The sequence below is a fragment of the Polypterus senegalus genome, chromosome 7 (genome assembly GCF_016835505.1).
Source record: "Polypterus senegalus isolate Bchr_013 chromosome 7, ASM1683550v1, whole genome shotgun sequence".
In the NCBI taxonomy this organism is placed as follows: domain Eukaryota; kingdom Metazoa; phylum Chordata; class Cladistia; order Polypteriformes; family Polypteridae; genus Polypterus; species Polypterus senegalus.
Genome location: NC_053160.1, coordinates 152,654,283 through 152,672,628, shown reverse-complemented (window position 1 = coordinate 152,672,628; position 18,346 = coordinate 152,654,283). Strand labels below are relative to the sequence as shown.

The 18,346-nt window shown below is 37.2% G+C and overlaps 1 protein-coding gene across 1 annotated transcript in view; it reads left to right on the top strand.

The window, feature by feature from the left end:
* LOC120532920 (receptor-type tyrosine-protein phosphatase alpha-like) overlaps positions 1–18,346 on the top strand; it is a 125,646-nt gene that overhangs the window by 79,719 nt on the left and 27,581 nt on the right. Inside the window, exons 12-17 of the mRNA XM_039759410.1 lie at positions 1,977–2,079; positions 7,754–7,818; positions 10,905–11,041; positions 15,062–15,149; positions 16,656–16,732; positions 18,137–18,173. Coding sequence (XP_039615344.1) covers positions 1,977–2,079; positions 7,754–7,818; positions 10,905–11,041; positions 15,062–15,149; positions 16,656–16,732; positions 18,137–18,173 — 507 coding nt within the window. The remainder of the gene's footprint in view (positions 1–1,976; positions 2,080–7,753; positions 7,819–10,904; positions 11,042–15,061; positions 15,150–16,655; positions 16,733–18,136; positions 18,174–18,346) is intronic.

Genomic DNA, 18,346 nt, shown 5'->3' with positions numbered 1-18,346 from the left:
ATAAAACAAAGAATGAATATCATTGATTTGTTTTCTGTGACTCCCAAAAGATTTGTTGGGAACAAATTAGGGAAAACTGGAAAAACAGTATGATTTCCATACCGAAAGCATCATAAATATTGATGTTTCTCTGAATAAAATAATCTTCAGTCATGACAAATTTAATCTTTCTATAAAAGTAGAACTAAAATTAGTGGTGGTTGAAAAGGCAAGAATATAAGGACATCAAGTAGTCAGTCATGATAGGATTGTTACCAAACGCTCTTAAATCAGTCACCACCTCAGAAAGTCTAGAAAACAATCAAAATAAGTACAAAAATGAAATCAAAACCAAGCATAAAAAAATTAAAAGGAATTGCTAGAGAAACTAGATTTTTAAGCCGATGTCTTTTCATTGTTTGAATACAACATACAAATGCTTTTGGAGCTGTAGCTCACTGTTTTAAAGATAGCCACCATGATCACGTGACATGCATACACCATACGTAGTGTCATATGGCTTCATAGCAACACATGCCACATTGACTTAAAGAGGACCACAGCCTTCTGCCATATAAGACTCAGAGGGAAAAAAAGTGCATTGTGTAAAGCTGTGTGAACTCATTGCCATTGTTCTTACATTCTTTATATTTTCCTCTTACATGATATAATAAATTCAGATGGCAGAAATTGTACAAATGAGTTACTGCAATTTGAATTTGCAAAAGAAACCCTACCACTGAAATATGAAAAGTGTGTATCTGTGTGTCCGAGCGTCCGTCTACTGGCAAGGGTTAAGAAGAACATTTAAAAAACAGGCAAAACATGCAGAAGAAGGGTCAAAAATATTTAAAATTATAATAAAAATACTAAATAAGAACCTGAAAATAAGAAAATTGGCCATTTCCAAGTCCAATGTTGTACACCAGCAATGGCAGTGTGGTACCAACTTTCTTATGCCTTTCGGGTCACGTGAACAGTTTTTATAGCTGTACAGCTAATGACTGATAACTTCACATCGTTGGCAATGGATGAATGAAAATAAGAATAAAGTCTGAACTGGGGTCTATAAACCAGACTGATGTAATAGCACCCATCACAGTGTATTCCCAGAAAAATACTTTGAGTATAAGAGTGGTCAGTTCCACAAGGAAGCCGACTCTATCTGAAGAGGAAAGGGAAAGATCAGGTAGGCATGATGGCCTTTTCTGGAAATTGTTTATTTTACATTATTTTAGCTTTTATTGGGCATCACTGAAAGCAACATGGGGTTAGTAAAAGGTGAGAAAATTCATTTTTAGATGGATCAATCCTTTAATTACTGTCAACACAATATTTTATTATGTGATCACATACATATAATCCTCTTCTTGTATAAAGGATAAAACACTAGCTTCATTATTACAATGTATGTGTCTCACCTATTTATCTAAAGCAACATACAAGATCATGAGCAAAATACATTTTTAGAAATAGAGCATAACTAACTCAGGGTCACACATTTAAGTCAAAGTAGGAATTAAATTGAAATTTTAAAGACCAGTGCCTAAGCCACTACACTGGATGTTACCAGTATAAATATGTTCTGTATTGACATTCATAGGTTTTGGCTCCTCTCAACTATGCAATGGACGATTGAAGTTCAGCATATAGGTTTATGGTTGGGTTATACAGTGTTTGTCAGATTAAATGCAAATAAAGCACCTTTTTGTTATTTTTTGATAACAATTTAAAACAAAAACAGCATTTTACACCATTTTGAGGAGTATATATTATATCTGTGTCAGTCAGGACAGCAATTCATGCTGGGATTTCTACCAAGAATGCTCAGGATCTGGTCAAACATCAGCACATGGTGCACAGATAAAGCAACAACATTTTATCAGCTAATTTCATTAATAAAATGCCTGTGTGATATCCTTTGGTATCATTGTGTGATATTTTACAATTTCCTGTACAGTATCTGTTGTATGTGAAGTAGTGTCTTTCTACTTCAGCATTTTCTGAGGCCCCTGAAGACAAGAAGCTCTTTTGGAAATTATCTATGGTCTACCTTCTTGTGATAATTCCATTTATGATCATCGCTGTTTTCATTATCTGGTATGTTAATATTGTTTTTCATCAAACTAAGCTTTAATATATTGTGTTTTTTTGCTTCTCTCAATTGAAAAATTAGATTAGAATTATTTATTAAAATCATTTTCCATTACCTTCTTTACCTATCAAATTTTAAAAGCTATCCATTTTAAGACCTGCACTATGCCCCTCTTGTTCATTATGCATTTGTACTTAAATATCAATAAAGGGAGATTAAAGTGGAAATTAACACTTAACTTTATAACCCTGGATCATTTTAAAATACGTTTTTCAATTCATACTTCTCAGCACTTTCAGTGCACTGTTTGATTATTAGATGTAAGTTAAACTTGGCTTGACATTCTGGGTCGCAGAAAGCATCTACAGTCAGGGTGGCAATGGTGGATTGCCTCACATTGGTTTCTGCAAGTCAGCACCATTAAGTATTCGATAATGTTATTAAGACTCTAGTTCATTCAAAGATGATTTAAAATTACTATAAATTACCAGGCCATATAGGCATCAAACTTTAAAATTAGATTTGCCTTATCTTAAAATGTATTTCAATAAATGTCGACCAGCAAGAAACAGTAAAAGTTACCAATTAATTTTTTTTTCACTGAAAAACAGGGCCCTAGGTCATTGTCTTTCCATGAATTATAGCAAAAAATTGCACTTCATTCTGTTTCATCATGGCTTGACTATATTTCACACTTGTCACTTCTTGTTCCATGTCCTCAATATTTTTCGCATAATGTGGGAAAACATCATCCCACAAAAAGTGCATAATACTGGCGTTGGTTTTTCCAACTTGCAATGCAAGCGTATGATGGTCCTGGCTTTAAAAAATGTATGTTATAGCTTTCATAAAAAACATAAAGTCATCAGTTTATTTCAAATGTATTATCTCTTGTACACATACTGTACAGTGACATTCCTATTTGCCTGAAGGAACAACAAGCATGGTTCTGTAAAAGATCTCATCTCATTTTCTAAAACCTTTTTTCCTGGTAAGGGTTACAGTGTATGCGAAATCTAGCATCACAAAATATACTCTGGAGTGATGAGCAAAACAGGCAAGTTTCCCTTTGTATATAGTTTCGTAAAATTGACACTACAATTAGTGTCACTTGTGATTTTGCAGTCACACAAATTATTAAAAGTGGTCTTTTTTGGAGTTTATAAAGGTTTTTGGAGGAATAGAAAGAAATAAATATTGCTCCTTAAGGGTTTAGCAATATTGTACATACCTTTTGGATCTGTAGATTTTTCAGAAAAGGTTCAAGATGAAAATAAAACTACCTGTGGTCCTTCAGTTCAAACTTTGGGTGCAGTGTGCTCATCCAACAGAGAGAAACTGTAGCCCTTCTTATGAGACAGCCTGCTATCGGCCACTGCACATGCCTGCTGCCTGTGTAAAAAAGTGTAAAAAATATCTGGAAGGAAAAATGTTTTTATTTATATAAAAATTCGAAATTTCTGGCTCAATGGCACAGATTTAGCTGGTTTCTTAACAGCATAGCTTGTTATTGTTTTTGCAAAGTGAAACAAATTCAGTTTCACTTGAATTGCCGGCTCATTGCTAATATTAGGCTAAAAGTAGCCCTGGCTTAGGTGGCCCCAGTGTTCCATGGTCTATGCTTGAGGTGCACCATGCCATGGACGTGTGCTCTGCCACCTCACAGCTCTGAAGGCCTGGTAGAGTTTACAATCTCTTCCCTTATATGTATTTTTTCTGTGTGTAATGTACACTAGTTCTTCTACTATATTCCAATGATATATTGGCCAAGTTAATTGGAGATCCTTGTTTCTTTGATATTTTTTTGTTTTACCAAGTTACTGGCATGCCTCATTTAGAGTTTTTTAAATGCTGGTTGCTATAAAGCCATGCCTTTGATGGACTGACAGTCCATCCATAGTCCATTGCAGTGATTGGTTTTTGGACAAAGAAAATGAATAAAGCTGCTCTGTAAGAGCTTAACAGCAGAAATTGATTCATTTACTTTTGGGGGTCCCTAGCTCCTATCCTAGAGGGCACCATTCTATCCCTTTTCGTAATTAGTGACCTGTTTTTGCTCCTAATTAATTTCTTTTGAATTGATTTTATTTGACTTGCTTTTGAAGATTTAGATGCCTTAATTGTTTCTTTTTCCTTAATTATCAGCCAAACAATAATGAGATACACAATAAACCAAAACATGACTAGCAAAGCATGACCAAAATTGTCAATCATACAATATCTGAAAATAAAGAAAGGTGAAGGTCTCATGAATACTGATCTGCTCAGGTACCCAAAACATTTTATCTTAGAAAAGAGAAAATCAACAATTTTGAAAAAGCAATGAGCCATAGAATTAAAGAACAGGTTTAATTAACAACAAGAATCAGCACCTAATTAAGCAACTGGTTGGAGTGAAATTAGTTGGAGTTTGAGGCCCTGACTTAGTTTGTCTTCTGTTGGCTCACTCACTTCACGTTTCATTTCTGTTTGGGTTCCATTTCAGGAAAGAAATGAAGCAGTTAAGAGGAATGATGAAGAAATTAAAGGGAACTAATATTAAAAAACAAGTCAATTAAAATGCACTCAAAAGAAGTGCACTAATTAAAAAAAAAAAGAGTTACAATGAAAACCTGCAGCTACTGGGGCCCTCCAGGACCGGAGCTGGGGACCCCTGATCTACTGTATCTGTACTAGGAGTGTGTGAAATACCTGCTGATCAAGTTTGTCAGGCGAAAACTCTTCCTCCTGTAGAACATTTACATGAAAAACTCAAAATGTGCAATTCTGCTAATGGAAACAGTGATTTTCCATTTGTGTATTAAAGGAAATGTCTTTGTTTATGGACTTGTATGTAAACTGAGTGCAATCAGTGAGCCTACCCCTTTAGAAATATTGAGTCGATGCAAAAGGGAAGGTGGGACAGGAAGAGGCTGTGTTTCTTTGGAAAATACCAAAGTGTTAATGCGGCAAACAATACTATAAAACCAGACCAATAAAATCAATTAATTATTGTGCTTCATGGTTCATTTTCACATATATTAACTGTAATAATAATAATAATACTTTTATTTGTATAACACCTGTGAACGTTACCTGGGCACAGACAGGCAGACATGTTGTTTTCCACCACCACACGTTTATTTACAATATTTACAATGTTCAAGTGCACCACAAACCCCCCAAAGTCCTGGTCACACAATTCCTTCTTCTTCGGACCGCCTCCTACTCTCTCTCGTTCCTGACCTTGTCCTTCTTCCACCCGACTCCAGCCTCGAATGAAGGGAGGCGGCCCCTTTTATTCTCACCCGGATATGCTCCAGGTGCTCCCTGGCAATCACCCGCCGACACGCCCCTGTGTGGCGGAAGTGCCGGCTGTACTCCTGGAAGCACTCCGGGTGTCCCGGAGTGCTGAGGTCCAGGGTCTTCCAAGCCCCCTACCCGTGGCCACCAGAACCACCAGGCTGGCGGCCCCCATGTGGTCCAAGGTGGCGCACGCCCTCTTCCGGTCTTTCATGGCGTCCCGGCCGGGTCGTTGCCCCTGGCACCTCTGACACACCTTATCGTAAAGTCATCACTTTCCAAGTATACTCAAATTTATACAATAAAATACAAGTTTGAATATGTTAAAAATAACACAGAATGTTAGAAAAAAAGTTGGAATATATAGCGTAGTACTTTTAATTAACGTAAAAGATTGACTGTCAAGACTGTCAATTTGAATGAAAAAATGATAATATTGAGCAAAAGATATGTTTTGAGGTTGGACTTAAATGAGGATGAATTTGTACATTCACTGAGATACTTGTGAAGATTGTTCCTGAGTGTGGGAGCAGTGGTACTCAAAGATAAGGCCCCCATAGTAGATGTAGAGGTATAACAGGAATAGAAGGTATACCACTACCTGAGAATCTGAGAACATGTATAGGTTTATAGAGACAGAGCATTTCAGACATGTAAGAGGGAACAAGGCCATTTAAAGCTTGAACTGTAAGTACAAGTAGCTTATATTCTATACGAGCTGCTACAGGAAGCCGGTGTCACTGAACTAATACACAGAACAGGTGTGATATGTGCACATTTCCTAGTGTGCTTAAGAAACACGGTAGCAGAATTTTGTATATTTTGCAGTTTATTAAGAGATTGGGAAGGCAGACCAGAAAACAATGAATTATACTAATTTACATGAAAAGTGATAAAAGAATGAACAAGAATTTCTGCATCATGAAAGCTGAGAAAGAACAGAGAAAGGCAATGTTACTTACAGTAAGTGACAAAATGCTATTTTAATCTAGGAAGAATGTGTGATTGAAAAAAAGTGTAGGATCAAAATTAACACAAAGTTACAAACTATACAAATGGGGAGTACTGTGATTCCACTAAAGTTAAGGCAGAAGTCATTAACCCTTAAAAGAGCAACTTTGAATCCAATAAGCATAATCTAAGTCTTTTCACTTTTCAGCTATATGAGGCTTGATGCCATCCAAACCTTAATATCAGATTAAGCAATTTACCAAGGTTTAAGGCAGAAGCTGACCCGTGGGACTAATACGAAAGTACATTTCTGTGTCATCAGCATAAAAATTAAATTGTAAGCCTTGCCAATGAATAATGGTAAACAGGGCCTCACACAGAATCTCTGAAAGTGGAGTAGTAGGGACCCTAATTGGCAGGAAAATGTGGTAATGTAAAGTTCAACAAATCTTTGTTACAGAAGAATAAATCGTATTACCAACTTGACCAAACCTCACATTAGCGGCATTGCCATAGAGATGACCTCAGCAGTCCATACAGGTTTCTCCAACGCCAGACAGTTGACCAGATATAGGCCATGCTTCTTTGAAATGTTTGATGTTATACATCAAAGGCCTTTCTTCATCTAATGGAAACTCTGTTTTGTTTCTGTTTGAAGAAAAAGGATTGAAAGACATCCTAGCAGAAAGCATTGATGTGTGAGTGGTGTATTGATTATGTCATAATAGAGTTTTGTGTGGTGGCTCTAGTGACCAGTACTTGTGGTTCGAAGACCCTTCTCACAGCTGAGACAGTTACTATAAATTCTCATTTTTCATGTAAATGGTGAGTTTTTTAAAGGCTAGTAGAAAAATAATATAAGAAAAGATGATAAAATAGGGTATTATACATAAAAGAAATTTTAGGACATAACAAGACTTGGACTATCTACAGGCCCCGGTTGGATTAATCCACCCAAACATTTTTCAACCAACTGAATCCATTTAACAATTGAGGAGATGGAGACTGTTCCAGCAGCACTGGGGATGAGGTACATTCATGAATACAAGAACACTTGCAGATACCAGTCCACTTTAAAAATGTAATATGCAGAGAGGAACATTTAGAAAAGCAGGTAATGGAGTGAGATGGAGATACTGTAAATAGGCTACTATTAATGATTTCTGTCTTGTTCATTTGGGAGATGAAGAAAAGCAGTAAAGCAGGCAAAAGGGAGGTTGTCTAAAAAGCAGATAAATCATGATTTAAATTATTGTTTACTTTGAAAAAGCAAAGAGCTGTTGCTAAAACAAACCACAAGTCATTTTTTATAACACATGCTGTGTCATAGAAACAATTTGCATCCTTCTGAAAAATGACATTGCAAAATCAGTAATCAAAGACCATAGTTACAACTTGCCCTTTGTTTTTCATTCAGTCTCATTACAGCTTTTTGTTTTCATACAGCAAAATCTCCAAAAGGCGTCACAGTAAAATGGATGAAGAGGGAACCATTACTTTATCCGAGAAAGGTAGGACACTACTGTGTGTACTGTCTGTCTCAGCTGAGGTTTTGGTGATTGTATTCAATAGCATGAACACTTTTACATTGAAGAATTAATCATAAATGTATTATTGAGTGTAGCCAAAAATCAGGGGTAGAAAGTCATGTGGGCCATGAGTAAAGTAAAATTGTATTAGGTACATTGAAAGAATCTTTATAGAGTTTCCTTGTTATGATTATTTTAAATAAGCCTAACCTAAAAAATCTTAAATAAGAGCATTTATTTTCTTGTCAACTCTTTTAAACCTTTTATTAATCCATTTTCTTATATGACAAAAGTTGCAATATCTTAGAATAGCAAGATTAAATAAGATCTATTCACATTAAATCTAATTTCTTATTGGAAAATGTTATACTAAATATTAATACATTTTTTTATTAATGTCAAAATGAGATCTGCCCACATATTTGGTATTATTTTCAGGATGTTCCTATATATATACAGTATATTACTTAAAAACATATGCAGTCATGTTTATTTGGATTTTGTAGGTTAAAAAATATATACTACAAAGATTTAAAATGTTTGAAGGCATGGCACTAACTTCCAGTTTTATTATTGGGCTGCAAATTTATTTATTCTAAGGCTTTGGAGGTAAGCAGAAAACATGAATTTAGAAAGGAAATCCTGTACCATCATGTTTTTATTTGTTTTGATGTATATGCTTACAACTAATAATTACCATTAATTTAGCAGAAATCTCGTTTTTTAAGCATTTGCTCAAAACTTAGTACTAGGGTAGAGTACACTTTGAGTCCAAGAAGTTACCATCAATTGTACATGTGCATGATAATCATCCCGACTAACCATTCTTAACTTACGAGAGTTGTATATTGATAATACTCATGCATTTTTCAAGCATTTCTGCTTCAAATATTTTATTCCAACAACCGATTTCTTCTATTATATACAAGTCAGAATTTTTTTTTTAAAGATAAATTCCATGCTTCCCTATTGTGCTATAATAGTGGCGATAAAAACTATATTATCTTGCAATCATGAAGGAGTATTTCTACATTCTACAATTCTGTTTAATAAAATTCCTCCTTAGATTACTTGAGACAGCATCAGAAAACTAATTTTTATATCAGAATTTTTCAGATAAAAATGTAAATAAATAATGTAATCAATAATCAGATATGTTCATCAGCAATCTGTGCAGTGCATATTATAATAAAAAAAAAAATAAGGTTATCTAAAAAGTACCCTGGCGAAGTCTCTAAATTTTAAGTTATGTCTTCAGGTATCTGCCTCACTCGGCCACATTTTTGGGTTGTCCCACACTGACACCACGCCATGAAAAAAAGTCTCTGTGCACATGTCAGATAGTAATGAAACCATTACTACTCCCAGTTTACTTAGTGCAGTGTTTGGTATTACTAAATGACAAGTTTAACGTAGTAAAAATTCTACTGTGATATCATACACCAGATCTATTCTAATTTAATCTAATCAAATCTAATCTAGTATTGCCCACTGTCTTGTTTTATTCATTTGGAAAAATCCCAGTCCATCCATGTAGAGGTGAATTAGAAGAAATCAAAATATCTCTTTGTGATACTGTTCAAAGCTAATTTGAAATGTAGCAATATGTATTAACGTTCTCTTTAAGTAAGCATGCTGGGGCTCTGTTAACCCTCTAGAAGCTTCAGGGTCTTTGAGTGATAACCCACACGGCTTTGTGATGGTGTTGAATTTGATATGCAATACTGCTTTACTTACTGTTTGCTCATTTGTTTTGTAGCATATGTATTGTGATGCATTCTTTTAAAAGTAAATAAAGAGAGAAAATAATAAGAAAAAGATAGTGGTGAATTTTTGCCAAGAAATAATAAATAAATCTAAATCGAATTAAATGATAGTGAATCACATACTGTAGGGCACATACTATATGGCTTCAGTGAAGCAAATGAATACACAAACAGTAAAATACATTTTTGTCTGTACCAAATGCATAAAGCTAAATAGTGAAGGTGTCTGATAAAGTTAAAATAGGGGAAAAGTAAAACTAGAAATTGTATCAAAATAAAAAGATAGATACATAGATACATAGATAGATAGTGTCACGCACGCGCGAGTAGGAGACCGCGGATGGATTCGAACCCACCTGGGAGCACATTCACCGGCATGTCCCTCTGCTTCCTCATAGGAAAAAGGACCTTCCTCCTCCATAAGCCGGGTTTTGACTGCAGTACGGTACTTCCGCCCTTCCTCCGCCATCTTGTCCTGACGTCATCAATCCCATCCTCCACTTCCGGTTCCTCCCTAATAAAATGGCCGCCGACGCCATGATACGGCGTTGCACTTATGAACATTTTTGTTTGTAATTTTGACCCTGTTTTGTTGACAGTTTATTGTGGATCCTGCACAATATACGGGGCCGGAAAACCCCAAACCTTTGTGTTGTCTCCTCCTCAGTTTGTTACAATAGATAGATAGATAGATAGATAGATAGATAGATAGATAGATAGATAGATAGATAGATAGATAGATAGATAGATAGATAGATAGGTGCAATTCATGGGGAAAAGGCTTGGCACTAATGACACACTATTAAGGCACTGAAGAAAATTCAGACTGGTATAAGATGGAAATACAAGGATGCATAAGATTAGGTTGATGGAAGCTGAAGTATAAAAACTTAAGAGTGTTGAGGTAGTGAAATGAGGATTGCAGCAAATACCTCCAGTGGTCTTGTAAGCATTCTGAAACAATTCCATAAGACATTACAAGCAATAATAAAAAAAAACAAGTTTTGAAAAACTTTCTAGCCAATTCTTAATTCTTCTTAGACCATATGTCAAATTGGCCTAATGTCGGTTAATAAGTGTACAAGCCATTGCAACAGACGCAGAGATAGATAATACTTTATTTTTGCTAAGAGAAAATTTAGCTTTCGCTGTACCTCAAGAAATATTATAGCAAATTGCAATAACAGCCCCCTTAATGACACAGAAAAATTAAAACAAAATGAACAATCAAGTAAATTATAATGAAGTTTCACTGAACAGTTTAACCCAAAGATTGAATGAATTCACTTCTGTCTCCTACAGGTTCAGCAATCCCTGTTAAGGACCTGCTAGCACACATCATCAACATGAAGAAGATGTGGTATGAGGAGCGCAATAACTATGGGGATGACAATGAAGACAATGATGGGGACAGCGCATGGGTAGCTAAGGAATATACTGTAAGCCACAAAAAGCACATTGGTACATTGGTGTCCCCAAGCAAGAAACTCATGCAAAATATTTTTAGACTGTTTATTTAACTCCAGTCTAACCTCAAGGCATGGAACGTTCCAGAATTAAGTAGTTGCGATTTTGATCTTTTACACAATGGCATGTTAGAACAGTAGTATTAGAATAGGAGATGTCATTGTGCTTAAGAGGTTATTCAGGAATGCTGCTTCTTCTCTGTTGACTAAACCCAAGGCTCAGGAGGCAGCAACAGGGAAAACGTGTTAACTTAGATGTTAGCTATCATTAACAATGTCTCCAGTTTTCTGCATGGCCCCCTGGTCAAAAGGCTCATTCTAGCATGGTGCGCCACACAGTGTTATTTCAGACCTTTATTGTCAGCTGTCATTAGAACAACAACATATGATAGATAATGTTTTTCACCACTTGAATCCCATTTTAAATGAATTATGAACCTGTTTATTTAATTTATTTAGTGTATTGTCTTTAGTTTCTGTATTGTTGTAACACTGCACTTTCCCTTGAAATCAATAGAATCTGTCTATCTAGTGTATTTGATTTTGGTGATGTGAGATAAGTCAAAGAGATTATTTGCCTAATAATCAACAAGGTTAGTTATTGGATGTGGAAGGTCTATGACTGCGTCCACATTTCCAGGCTGAAGTGTCTCAAATCTGTTTTTTTGCCTTAGTGTGACACAAGACTGATGTTTTTAGAGCTGTGTGGACACAGAAATCCAATCTTTTCAAATCAAATTTGAGTCACTTTCTTATATGGTCCTTAATCGAATATGTACCCGATTTGTGACTACATAACATGACTGAGAACGGCCAGATCGAAATTCAGGCGTATTTTTTGCCTATGCACATGGGCTGAGAGCTGTCATCATCAGTCAGCACTGGAAGATGTGGTGAAACAAAAATGGAGGAGAGCTACAGATGTGACAACAGTCACGGTCCCATCATTGCTAGCTCCTTTTTTCATACCGTCACATCTCTTGATGCAGCAGTGCCAACAATAGCTGTGAAAAATGAAAAAGCTACTTGTCTGGCTTTTTTTTGCCTTCTCAACCTAATCATGTATTGCGGATGATCCTTCAGAACAAAATGTGATGCATACACTAGCTACTAGGTGTCCATTTTGTCGGTTTAAATACCACAAGTCGTCCCACAAATATAACTTTTTTTAATGTTAGTGACGCAGATGACTCGTGCACAAACATATCAAAGTGCATATGTCTGTTGTTTCAGGGAACAAATGTGCTCACACTACAATTAGATACAGGTCACTTGTACGTATGAATGTGAACTATCAAGAGGGCTAATCCGTTATGTGCAAAAATCGGAATTGAGCTGTAAGGCTTGTAGTGTGAATGTATCTTGAGACTAATTGTACCTGATGTTTCTTAAAGCATTAACATTGACAAGTATGGATACCAAATCATGTTATGTTGCTTTGCCAGTAACTTATAATGCCTGTGAAATACTGAATCATTATAATCTGCAGATAATGCAACTGTGAGTTGTTTTTAATTTGTAATAAGCGGTGACTATGAGTAGTGACTATGAGATGTGAAGTCAGCCTATAGAGCCACATTTAAGGAGCTCCTTTCCTCATTCATTCATTTGAGATAAGTTAAGTGACTTTTTTTTAATATTGCATTTACAAAGATCATTTAACTCACTTTATAAATTAGCAAGGTCAACCACACATGACTCTGCTGCTATCCTGATGAGCCAGCAATTCATGTACAACTGAATGTGCATGGAAACTACATTTTGAAAACCAAATGGTATTTTGCAACCAGTGAAATCTACACCATTGATACAGGATAACAAGTCATTAATCCCTGTCTGGAATCGTTTTCTTGTGTTAATTCCATATGTGTCTACCTGTCATTTAGTGTTTAAATAAAGATCTATAGATAAAAATCCTTCCCTTTCACATATTGACATTTTGCAGTGTGATGATGCGGGTCCTGCTCCATACTCACACTTCCCTTTTGGCCTCCCCAACCCAACAAAGTTGGTAAGGTAACCGGATGAGCTGGTCTCAGTCAGTCAGTCATTTTCCAATCCGCTATATCCTAACACAGGGTCACGGGGGTTTGCTGGAGCCAATCCCAGCCAACACAGAGTGCAAGGCAGGAACAAACACCGGGCATGGCGCCAGCACACCACAGGGCACACACACACACACATACACCAAGCACACAATAGGGACAATTTAGGATCGCCAATGCACTAAACCTGAGAGGACCCGGGAAGCGAACCGTGCCGTCCATGAGCTGGTCTGAAGGGGACAAATCAAACTGAGCAAGGGCATGGTGGAAAATTGCACCAGTACTTTAATTAAACCAAAAAACCACATCCATAGTGAAAGTGCAGTGCCTCAAAATGTTAATAAATAATCTATAAAAGGTAAAAATCCCAAATGTTTAAAACAAATCTAAAACACGAGAATTAAAACCTGCAGCAGTTATTGGGGCAAACCAGCCAAACACAGCTCCTTCCCTGTCTCTCCAGCTCACCCAAGACTTGCTCGACTGGAGAGACTTCTTTCACTACCGACCCCTGTCTTAGCTCCCTCCACTGGCATCTGCCAGACCGCTCGGGGTTGGTAGTCCTCCCATCTTCCTTCTTGTACATACAATCGTCCCTCAGATCCCTAGGAAGGACGCCACCTCGACTAAACCCACTCCTCACATTCAGTGGATGAGATCTGTCCCTCGAGTGCTGATCACTTGCTCTGACATGGGACCCCTGACCATGCTGACCTCTCTCTTTCAGCCGGCTGGCTCATCCACTCTCTTTTTCGCTCACACTCTCTGCCTCTCCTTTCATTCTCTCTTTTTCATCTTTTTTCCTCATCTTCTGTGCCGGTTCGTACTTATACAGCTCTGTGGGTGCAGTGCCTCAATCATGTACCGCAGGAAGCCGATTAAGCAATTGAGAATGATCGCACCCTCACATTCAGGTGCCAGTCGCCACAATTACCTCATCAACTCCCCATGGCTGCACGATCGCACCCATGGAGAATGACACAACCAGATGGGTTATATAAAAAAATGGCCTCCCATTCAGAACCGTGGTCCTGCTATATCACATGTGGAGCCGTGAGACATTGTTCTCATAGTACACGATGCCCACATTGTCAATTATGATGACACCCCTAACCCTAATTTTGTGAAACTGTATGCAAAACAGGTTTTGCTTATCGATACAATTAAATAATTTGAATCGAGGAGTCTATTTTGCCACCAGGAGTGGCTATCAGATGTCTAAAAGAGAAAGAAGTACAGATTGAAACAACATCCTTCAAGGTCAATTTGAAACAGTAAATTAACCGCATAGAATGTTTCCATGTTTAATGCTAGATGGTTTTAAAAGTTCACCAATACTTTGGCAGTTTTTTTCCGATTGCTCTATTTAAGGTACATGAGAATCTTTTTGACTAATAGGATTACCAAATTCTGACCCTGTAGTTGGGATATAGCAGGTTGGATAATGAATGGATGGATTGATGGATAATAAAATTTGTCTACTGGGGACCAAGTTTTTTCCTTGCAGGACAGACAGCTCATTTTATGTCAAGGGAGAGTCAGGTCACCCCCATAACAGATCTACACTCATAGTTTAAGGAGCCCATAAATAAACTAACAACCTTTTCTCTTTATAGTGAACACTTCCTTAAAATGCTTTCTAGGTTCATGGTTAAAATACCATATTTTTCAAAAGTGAAACACAGAGAAGTTAACTGTTTCATTTAAAACCCCAGAATGAGTCAGAGGTGAGGATTGAACCAGCAGCCGGCAATTTACCACCCAATTTATTAGCCACAAGGGCTCAAAACAAAAATCACACTAAGCAAAGAGTCCAATGAAATTTTGCATCCCTTTAGGGGTGTAAATAAACTTTTCATTATGACAGATTAACCTGTGCCAGTGTAATCCACAACTATAAATGATTATTTTTAATTATATGATTCATTGCTTGTTTTATCTTTTTCAGGAGATTCCAATTAAATACTCCTTTCCCTGCAGTGTGGCAGTCAAAGAGGCCAACAGTAAAAAAAACAGATACGCCAAAATTGTACCTTGTAAGTCTGCTTCTTTTGCTGCATGCTTCATTCTCTACTCAAAAATAAGTGATATATTTTTATTCTACACTGTAAATCCAGCAAAACTGTTGAATTCAAATATCAGAGGAAAAAACACAAACTCAATATAGGCTGGGATTTGAACCCAGTACCCACGACTCTGAGGCTGCAAGTTTGTTTGTGGTTCTAAATACTTACATATTGTGTGTGTGCGAGTGTGTGTGTGTGTGTATCTACTCACAGCTGAGGGCCACAGGAACCATAAGCTGCACTGTCAGATGACACAGCAGGAATGGCAAGTGCTGCACTGGCATGCGATAGAGGGGGGATGTTAAACGCTGCACATCTGTGTGGTGATCTGTCCACGAGGTGTGGGCAGGCGAATCTCCAAGTGTGGAGCTGCAGTAGTCTCTTAGCTGTCATCCTTCACTGAACTGATGATGCAAACGATGTTCCACCTCTGGATCTCATTTTTCAGACTCTCTCTCTCCACTTCTGCTCTGTAACATCTCTGCATTCTGCTTCTTCCTTTTCCTGTCAAGTCTTACCACCAGCCCTGCTTCACTCTGCTTACCTGGGATCAGTTGCAACTCGATCTGCCACTCTTTTTCACAGCTCCATGAGGCAGGGAAGCTCTACTGGCAACCACATGCTCAGGCCAAAGGGACTTAGTAGATGGAGTTACCTCCCCAACATTATCACCGTAGAGCTGTTGGGTTGCCATAATGGAAAAGTTCAGTTTCCTCCATTTGAAACATCCTTATATGAGGACCAGGGTCCATGTGTTTCCCAGTATTGTCTATTTTTTAACTGCCTCTTTACTAACTCCTTCTCTGCCACCAGAGATTCTTAGACATCCTGTTATTTAAACTGTGCATCTTTGCACGAATTCTAAGAAGCAGATTGTTCCTTTTATCAGACAAAAATAACTTGCAGGCTTGTTAATTTTGACTAAATTTCATGAAGTATTGCAAAATTATATATATACAGTATATACTGAGATAGGCCGTGTGGCTGGCAAGGAGGTGCCAGGAATAGAGGGATAGGATGTGGTTGGACTCCATTATGGTAGAGAAGCTTATTATAGGAATAATGTGGCTAAGTAATTATGTATTAGATGACTACAGACCTTAGTATGCCAAACAAAGGTGGGTAAGTAGCTGGTAGAGAATTGTGGACCCAAGTACTTCCTTGATCAACTATACACTATAAGAGTATGTATTAAACAGTTTTTGTTACATCTATACATATTGTGCTCAATGGGGATATAAATATGGGGAAATGGATGTGCATGGTGTCTTCACGAGTTAGTGTGTGAGGCTCCATGCAAGTTTTATTAAACACACTAACATCTGAAACCTTTAGGTACTTATTGTCAGTTTTAATGAGGCCTCTAATCTTTGTTTGGGTTTCCAGTTACCCACTCCATTCAAAGGGGTCTACCTTGTAATATCCATTCATCCATTTCCTGAACCCCTGTAATCAAGTTCCATTCTTTATTTTCAGATGATTATTCTCGGGTCATATTACATCAGCCTCCTGGCAAAGAAGAGAATGACTACATCAATGCAAGTTACATTCAGGTAAGTACCAATTATCGTTTAGGTGAAATGCATGTGCTTGATTTATATGATTGTCTCTCCAATGCTCAGATTTGATGTAGAAAGACATTTTTCCAAAATGAAAAATGTGCACATGCGGTATGCGCTCAATATACACTGTGATGTTAAATATATGTTTGTTCTTTTGTGATGTCCTAGAACACTGTCTGGAACTTTACCGTGCCTTGTCCCAAGTGTTAGGTTTTATGTTTCCCCTGATGGTAAATTGGATTAAGCAGGTTTGAAAATTCTGTATTATGTTACAACAATTTCAAGCCATTCATCCATTTTTTAGACCTGCTTCTTTCATTAGAAAATCGCAGAGAGACATGCATTAGACATAAGGCTTGAACCCACCCTTACTGAGATGTTACACCTTCATTTTACACACATATGCACTCACACATACTAGACCTTTTCCGATTATCCCCTCTGTAGTCTGTACATTCACCCACACAGATTCTTGGGAGTTTTAGTCACTTAACATGTCAATATTTGCAGAAGACAAACAGAAGCTCTTATACAGATCTAGCCTTGTGTTGATAATGCCTGGAAATGACTTCTGGGTAATGATTTCCACCAATCAGGCTGCTTGCAAGTTAATATTAACAAAACTGAGCAGATTTACTGGTGCTGATGGATTGATATTGTTGATTTCCATTTATATTAATTGGTTTCTGCTTTGCTTTCTGTTTGTTTTTTATTAAATCTGTGTCTTTCCATTTCTATACCATACTGCTTTCTAAGCCCGCTTAACTGTGAACAGGGTTGCTGGTTAGCTGGAGCCTATCCCAGTAAGTACAGGGTAAAAGGCAAGAACAACCCCTGGACAGGATGCCATTCAATCACAGGGTGAACACACACACACACACTAGGGTCAATTTAGTGGCACAATCCACCCAACCTGCATGTCTTTGGAATATGGGAGGAAACCCACACAGAGGCAGGGAAAACATGCAGAACCCACACATGGAGGTCCCAGGATGTAGACCTCAATCTCCTTACTATGAGGCAGCAGTGCTACCACTGCACCACCCAACTGTGTCTTTGTGTGTTCTAATTCTGAATTTAGTCATTTGTAAAATTTATACTTGCATTTTACCTGAGAACTTGTAACAGCGCTGTGCACCTGCATTAGAGGCAAAAATAACTTGAATTGAATTGTTGTTTGTAGATCTGCTGCCAGAATAAGTAAAAATACAATATGCAGATTGACCTTTCAAGAAACACTATGAGCCAGATGTTCTTATTTTCTTCATAAAAATCTAATAGTTGAATTTCTTTTGGAAAAACAAATCCTTTGATTAGAATATCAAGGAGTGCACTTATTAAACGGTTTATGAAAATGTGATGTTTTCCTTTTTCTGTCTTTTTGAAATCTCTAAGGGATTCAATAAATCAAGATGCTACATTGCTACACAAGGTATGTTGCCATAATTAAGAAGCTTCATAAACTACTCCTCTTTTCAGCAGGTAAAATCAAAAAGGTGTATTATATTATACATTTTGAGAAAAATAATTTTGACTGTAAGAGCTTAAAATTGACTTGGGGTGAAATCCCTGCCTCATCACTGTGTTCAGTTTGTATGTTCTGCC